The 7,795-nt window shown below is 37.2% G+C and overlaps 1 protein-coding gene across 1 annotated transcript in view; it reads left to right on the forward strand.

Annotated features, from left to right (window-relative positions):
• Positions 1-7,795, forward strand: part of Cdc73 (cell division cycle 73) — a gene marked incomplete at its 5' end in the record, with an annotated part of 131,894 nt that overhangs the window by 99,740 nt on the left and 24,359 nt on the right. The window contains 2 exon segments of the mRNA XM_013521863.1: positions 6,935-6,970; positions 7,258-7,345. Coding sequence (XP_013377317.1) covers positions 6,935-6,970; positions 7,258-7,345 — 124 coding nt within the window.

Consider the following 7,795-nt stretch of genomic DNA (forward strand, 5'->3'; position numbering starts at 1 on the left):
TTTTAAGGGAGCTATGAAGGAGTATAAAGCTAACAATGACCCTGTTTCCCAGTGGATTCAGAAATACAAGTCTTAGATAAGTCATAGTCCATTTCATTTCCTTTTTATAGCCTGATTAAATCTGTCCCACATATTCTGTCTTCTCCCTAGTTTCTAAGGCATATATAATCCATACCCAGTTTTCCAACTTTAATTCTTCTAACTCATAAATCTTCTAGAGTAAACAAAACGACCTGTTTGCTTAAAGAAGCATTCTTTATGTGACATTCCAGGAGTTAGCCCCTGTGTGTTTTATATAAAACTTTTATGCTTTTTTTCCCATCCAGTTTATAACCAGGGTATTGGTTGGAGAACTGTTACACTTATTCTGTATTTTTATATCTATGTGCTGTTGATTTCCAAATTTGTATCTTTAATTAGACATCTCTTCTTTCTTCTGGGATCTCATATTGATTTTTCTATATTTGGATATGCCATAGGCATCTTAGAACTAATTAAAACTATTTTTTTCCCTGATATTTCTCATCAGAATCTCCTATTCTGCATTGTTATGTTTCATAAATAAGTAGCTCACAATCAGTTGTGCTTCTTAACTTAAATACTTAGGCATTATCCTTCATTCTTCAAATTTCCTTACTCCTGTTTTTTGAGGAGCAGCCATATTATAGTTGCAGTTGAATGTAATTTATTTCTGACAGGACTGTTTTTAAAAAGAGAAGACCATACCAGAAGCCCATTGAGAGTATAAACAAGAACAGTTAATTTCAACAAATATGATTAAAATGCCTTCTGTGTGCTAGACTTTTTGTGAGAAACTAAGAGAAGCTAAAGGAGAACTTTTCTTGATGTTAGTAGATTCTGTCAAATATACTTTTTGTGACCCTACTTATTTCTCTTTATTTGTACTGTGTAAATCAGAATTACCATTCTCTATGTTAGTATCTTAAATTATGGTCTTCAGACCATTGTTAGTGCACTACCATTTTTTCTGGTCCTCAAGAATTTACTTAAAGAAATGGAGGTTAAATTACTTTTGTAGCATTCATATACATAGATACCTTTTAAAATAATTCATTGTTACTGCCTTTTTTCAGTTAGCCTTAAATTGGAATTTTAAAAGAGGAGAAAAAGCCGAACAACCATATATAATTTTGGGAACACCCAAACTGTAGACTTGTAATAGTCCTTACTGAGCTTTCTGCTTTTATCCTTTGCCCCTTGATTCCCTTACCTAAGCAGTCTTTTTCTTTTGCAGTAGGTGTGACATGAAAATGAAGTCATGTCATTTTCTGGCATAAAAGTTATGGAGCTTTCCAATTACATTTAAATACAGACCTATGCCTGGCACTGTGGCCAGTTCTATAATTCCAGCTACTCAGGCAAAACAGAAAGATCACTTGAGACCAGGAGCTCAAGACCAACATGAATAAAATAATGAGATTCTATTTCTTTTTTTTTGTTTGTTTGTTTTCCGGTACCTGGAATTGAACTCACGACCTTGCGCTTGCCAGGCAGGTGCTGTGCCGCTGAGCTAAATCCCCAGCCCCGAGATTCTATTTCAAAAGGTTAAAAAAAAGAACACCAACTTAACATGAAAGTCCCTATGTAGATTGATTGATCCGTCTATCTGCCATTCTTTCATCCCTACAGTCTACACATTTGCCTTTTATTAGTCAGCTTTTTAATCAGTAAGAACCCATATCCAACGTCCACAACCAGAAGAGAAGTTTAATTTGGCTCACAGTTTCAGGAGATTCAGTCTGTGATCAGTTGGCTAAAGGTAGAAGCATCAGTGGTGGAATGGTGTGGCAGAGAAAAGCTGCATAGTTCATGACAGCTGGGAAACAGAGCAGGGGAATAATGCCAGAGAGAAAGCAGTAAGGGACCACATATAGACTCAAAGCTTAAGCCTCTGAGATCCACCTGAGTATGCCCATGTGCTTTACTAATCCCCTTGGCTGCTCCCAAGCCAATCAAGTTGACAGTCCTTCTTAATTACTGCATCCCAGCCCTTACCAACTTGATACCCAAATATATCTTGTTAAACCATACTAATCTTCAAATATTCTCTGAGGCCATAATTCTGCCCAACATAGTACAACATCCCATGCACAACCTACACACAGGAGTATATTCCCCAGAATCTCAACAATCTCAGCATTGCTAAAAAGTCAAAGTCAAAGTCTCTCCTGAGACTCAAGACAAACTATCAGCTGTATCTTTGGTAAAAACCAAGGATACAGATTATATAATCCCAAAATACAATGGAAAGGCAACTATGCTCACCACTACACCACCAATGCCTGGCTCAAAATACAGTGGGACAGGGTATATATTCCCATTTGACAGGGAGATAATGTGGGGATAGAAAAAAATAGGAACAAGGCAGGATAGACATTTAAGTCATGTAGTTCCATGTCTGGCATGTGGGGCACAGTGATAAGATGTGAGTTCCGGGAGCTTGGGCAGCTCCACCCTTGTTGCCTTGCTGGTTGCAGGCCACACAACCTTTTTCTTATGCTGGTTCTATTGTGGGCCTACAGCTTTCCTCAGCAGACATTCATGTGCCTGGTATCCCTGAATTCCTGGAGTCTCTACTGAACCATTGGCTTTGTTCTTACAGCTTCATGCATTGTTCTCTCAGGGGCTTCTTGCCTGGCTTCTGAGCCCTTCCTTTCAAATCTGGGTGTAAGTCTTCTTGGCCTCACAACTCTTTCAGTCTGCATGCTGGTAAAAGAAGCATAATATAGGCAACACCAAGGTCTGCTGCCAGCTTGAACAGTAATCAGGTCCTGTGTGGACCATGGCTACAGCAGCTTCTGAGTTCCTGAGTGGCTGAACATAGTGAAATGAATCCCGGGGAACCAGTTCTGTAGGCAGCCCTTCTTAAGCAGGGGTCCTGGGGCTCTCTTTCCAAATGACATGTCTACATTTTTGTACCATTGACCCTGCAGTGAGGCGGTGAGTTCTTGCTAATCCTGACATACCCTGAAGACATCTTTCATGTCCCAGTTTAAAGTACTGTACTTGATGTCTTTTTAGTGGTTCTACTCACTTTGGCAGTCATACCTCCTTGGTCCCTAATTTAGGTGTGTCTCCTGGGTTAAAATTTAAGATTTTTCGAAGTTTTCTACTCTGCTTTTTTGACACCAATTCTCACTCTAAATCTGTCCAAAAGCCCCCAGCAGTACCCATGTCATAGCCTAATGTTGGGTTGCCTTGAAATTTCATCCAGTAGAATATTTAGCCTACTACCTTTCATTTAAGTCTTCTGAAATGTCTCAGGACACGGGTAAAATGTAGATAAATTTTCTGCCAGAATGTAACACACTTGGCTTTTAGTGCACCTGTCACCAAAGTCCTTGATACCTTGAAATCTGAGCCTGCGTGCTCTTTACTGACCACATACCTGTCACTATTTTGGTCTGAGCTGTGGCCAAAATAACCTATCAGCGTCTGCTTATATCATTCTAAGGCCTCTTTAACCTGTGTCTCTAAACTTTTTCTATTGCCTCCTGTAAATCAGTTCTAAAGGCTTCTAAACTACATGCTCAAGTACACTCACAACGATAACACCACTTCTCTGGTATCAGTTTTCTCCATTAGCTTTATAGTCACTAAGACATGATACCCAACACTGACAAATTAAAGGAGGAAAAGTTTAATTTGGCTCATGACTTTAGGGGATTCAGTCTCTGATTGGCTGGCTCCAGGGTAGAGCCTTCCTTGCAAAAAGGTATGGCAGTTGGGAAGCAAAGCAAGGGAACATTGCTAGAGGAAAGGGCAAGGGACTAGATATAGACCCCAAGCTCACCTCTCCGTGATCCACCCAAACACACCCAGAAATGTGTGTGCCACCTGCTAACCCTGTAGGAGACTCTAAACCAGTCAGTTGACAGTCTGGCTAAGTGTAGCAGTTTCTGCCTGTGGCATTTGCAAGCATTCCTATGGACGATTGCCTACTCAATCTTTACAAGTTGGCTCCTTTGCATCCTTCAAGTTTCAGCTTAAATGTCACTTTCTTTGAGAGACTTTTTGTAAGCATTCTTTCTAAAAGATATTTTTCTGCCAGTACATACATACCGCTGTTCTTCCTTAATATGTTCCTTTTGTTTTCATATTTGTATATTATGATCTTGCTCCTCTACTACACTGAAAACTTTTGGAGGACAAGACTTCTGTTTTATTTGCCATTTTTTTTTTTTTTTTTTTTTTTTAAAATTTTTCTCTGGTACCGGGAACCGAACTCACGACCTTGCACTTGCCAGGCAAGCGCTTTTGCCGCTGAGCTAAATCCCCAGCCCAGATTTTTACTTTTTTTTTTTTGGTTTTTTTTTCTCCGGTACCGGGAACCGAACTCACGACCTTGCGCTTGCCAGGCAGGCGCTTTTGCCGCTGAGCTAAATCCCCAGCCCCTTATTTGCCATTTAATAACATAGTAAAGCACCTCATACATAGGTTCTGATTTTTTTTTTTTTTAAATGTTGTGCTAGGGAGCAAACGCAGGACCTTAAGCATGCTAGACAAGCATACTACCAACTGAGCTATATTTCAAGCGCTGAATAGGTATTCTTAAAGGAATTTTTAATATAACCATTTGAAATCAAACAAAAGGCACAGTAGTATTTTTTCTTCATGATTTTTACTTGGTTCATGAATTAACCATCATTGCATTTCCTAAGTAGTGGAGGAAAAGCACCAGCAGTTAGTATCAGTAGTTTTAGGGTTTAGTAAATACTTACTAGGAACTGGCTAAGGACTAAGGATGCATTATTATTTTTTAAGTTCTCACAACAATATCAAGATGTAGAAACGGTTACCCCTGTTTTATAGTTGAAGAAATTGAGGCTTAGCAAAGGTAATCAATACCAGAATTTGCCTAGACCTTTGGTGACAAACCCGTGGCACCTGTGCTGTAGTGGGCTGCTTGTATCATTGAAAGCTCTAAAAAGGTTTGCAGTCACTGGCCTAGGTAGTGGCAAATGGGAATATGATTTTAAATAAGCTGAGTAAGACCCTTGCCATTGATCATTCTGCCTTATGGACTTATATTATTATTCTCCCACCTCTCACCTCTTCTTTAAGTCAGACTTACTAGCTTGCCTTCGTCATTATGTAATAGAGAACTTACTAATACTCTTTTATAGTTTTTACTAAACCTTTAGACTTTTAGTATGTGTGAGCTTTTATACTTTGCCTTTGTCTTACTCTCAACCTTCTGAGCCTTTATTTTAGTAAATGTATTCCTAAATTCTTGAATCTGTTATTTCACCTAATAAAAATGAAGGGAAAGAGGGAGGGAGAAGAAGAAAGAGGAACAACTGGTGACTGAAATGGCAATGGAATTCCTTCCTTCCTTACTCTGTTCCATCCTTCTGTCATTTCTTGGCATTCCCTGTAGTCACGTTCATATAGCAACTTCTCTTTCCTATTTATCCATGTTTTCTGTTCATCAGTCCTTCAACAAATACAGATATTTACTGAGACTATAGACACTGTCTAGCTAACTAGACTTACTTGGGACCTGTATTTATAAAAATGATTTTAAGAAAGTATTTTTTTCCTTCAGTAAGAAGAAAAATGAGAAGACAGTAATATGTTTATGTATAAACTTTGTGTAGCTGGAACAGTTATATTACTGAACTTTGTAATCTTTTATCAGAATAACTATTATATAGAAGAGTAGGAAACAGTTTGTTACCTTTAAAATGGAATGCATTCCAAAAATGTTTTCTGATTCCCTTTAAAGGTGGTGTCTGTTTCTAAGAACTGACAGTTGAGTTAAAGTTTCTTCTCTACCATCCAACAATCACATCTTTAGTTTAATCACTCTGTATATACAGTGATTTCTCAATTGCTAAACCATATTCCTACGTGAAACAACTGTATCAGCTAGATTGCAGTGCTTAGGTACTGTTCCTTTATCTTTTGCCTTACAGATTCCATTCATCTCCAGTTTTACTCAGGGCAGCACGTTATTCCCTGCATCCCTTTCAGTGGGCTTGTTTCATACAGCTGCAGTACACATAGATTCTCTTGTCACATTCTGCCTTCTGTGCTAAGATCTCTCAACCACCTACATTTTTTAGAAATTTACATACATTAGTGTTTAATGTTTGTGCTGACAGGTGCCTACAGTATTGTTTTGTATTCTCCATTACAGCATCATGCAGAATAAATTAAAATTTTAAATCTTATAAATTTTTGTTTATTTTGTGATTTCAATAAACTAAGACATAGCATGTGGCACAGAAAAATTTGGTAAAATTTTATTATATGGATAAGTGTTGAAAATTGAACATAATAGCATTTTCTTAAATATTCATCATGAATTATTACTGCCATTATGTCAACAGGTATTTCTGTGCATTATAAAGCCTGGTACATGTACAGTAAAAAGATGACTATTTGTTTAATGCAGCCAGAATTACTACGAAGTCATTTCCAAGTAATATAGACCTTTAGATATATTTGCCTCATTGTTTTTAATACTCTTCCTCTCCTAATTAAAAATAAAATTAAGAAAAAAGATACAAGAACTACTTTAGATCCCAACTCCGAATAGCTCCCTCCTCCAGAATAGCTTACTGCCCCTTCCTGCTCCTGCCAGCAGTGCCTCACTCGGAGTACCATTTCTACATTTGTGGCAGGAGCAGTCAGCGTACTATGAAATTTCTTTCTTTGCAGACCTAGACATCTGTTAACGTAGATAGTACATGGCAATGTATATACCCACTTTCCTTGTGACTACAAGATGGTTAAGTACTGTTAAGGCATTTTAATATTTTTATGAAGCAGATAAATTTATTTGAGATGTTTTTTTTTATTTTATAAATAACCATATATGAATATAAATACTTTTTAGGCATCTTTGTAAGTTTGAAAATAAAAATACAGTTTTTGTAACACTTGTGATTTCTTTTTCTCCTCATAGTTTCTCAAGCAAGACCTCCCCCAAATCAGAAGAAAGGTGAGGTTGAGCAAATGTTTTTAAACTTACCTTGAAAAGTAAATGTGGAAACACTAGAACCAGGGCCAGCGTTGTGCTTGTGCATCTGTGTCAAATGTAGGTGCTTGGTATCCACTCCTATTAGTACTTAACAGTGATTGTTAAATATTTTTATTGTTATTGCTGGCTTAAAATAGTTTTTAGGCTGAAAAGAACAAATTATAAATTTGTAAACCCTTAATTTCCAGTGGAGTAAGTATGATTCCTTTTAATAATATTTGCTGTCTTTAAAATTTTTGTTTTTACAGGGTCACGCACACCCATTATCATAATTCCCGCAGCTACCACCTCTTTAATAACCATGCTGAATGCAAAAGACCTTCTACAGGATCTGAAGTAAGGAATTCGTCAAACTTTTTTTTCTTTTAAATAGGACATTGAGATACTGTTGAGAAGTAATCGTTAACTGATTCAGTATTACTGATTTGGAGGAAACAAATTGTACTTAAAATATAGTTGAACTATAACTTTTCACAGTCAGGTTCATTCTTTTCTGTCTAGCTCCTTTAGAGGAAGTTACAGAAACTTTTGTCTGAGGTCCTGCTGGAAGGGATATTATTATATTAACTTGTAAAATGAATTATTCTGATTTTTTTGCTGAAGAGCTGGAGTTATTCGTAAAACAAATTAAGTTTTTCTCTGTGTTAGATGTGTGTATAGTCTGCAGATGGGGCGCAGTTATTTAACATACACAACAGTACAAGTTAAAGAAGTATATACCTTCTGGTAAAATTAACATGTTCTTAACTTTTTGAAATTTTTAATATCTCCCTCCCTCCCTCCCTC

The sequence above is a fragment of the Chinchilla lanigera genome, unplaced genomic scaffold (genome assembly GCF_000276665.1).
Source record: "Chinchilla lanigera isolate Chin_1 unplaced genomic scaffold, ChiLan1.0 scaffold00005, whole genome shotgun sequence".
NCBI lineage: Eukaryota > Metazoa > Chordata > Mammalia > Rodentia > Chinchillidae > Chinchilla > Chinchilla lanigera.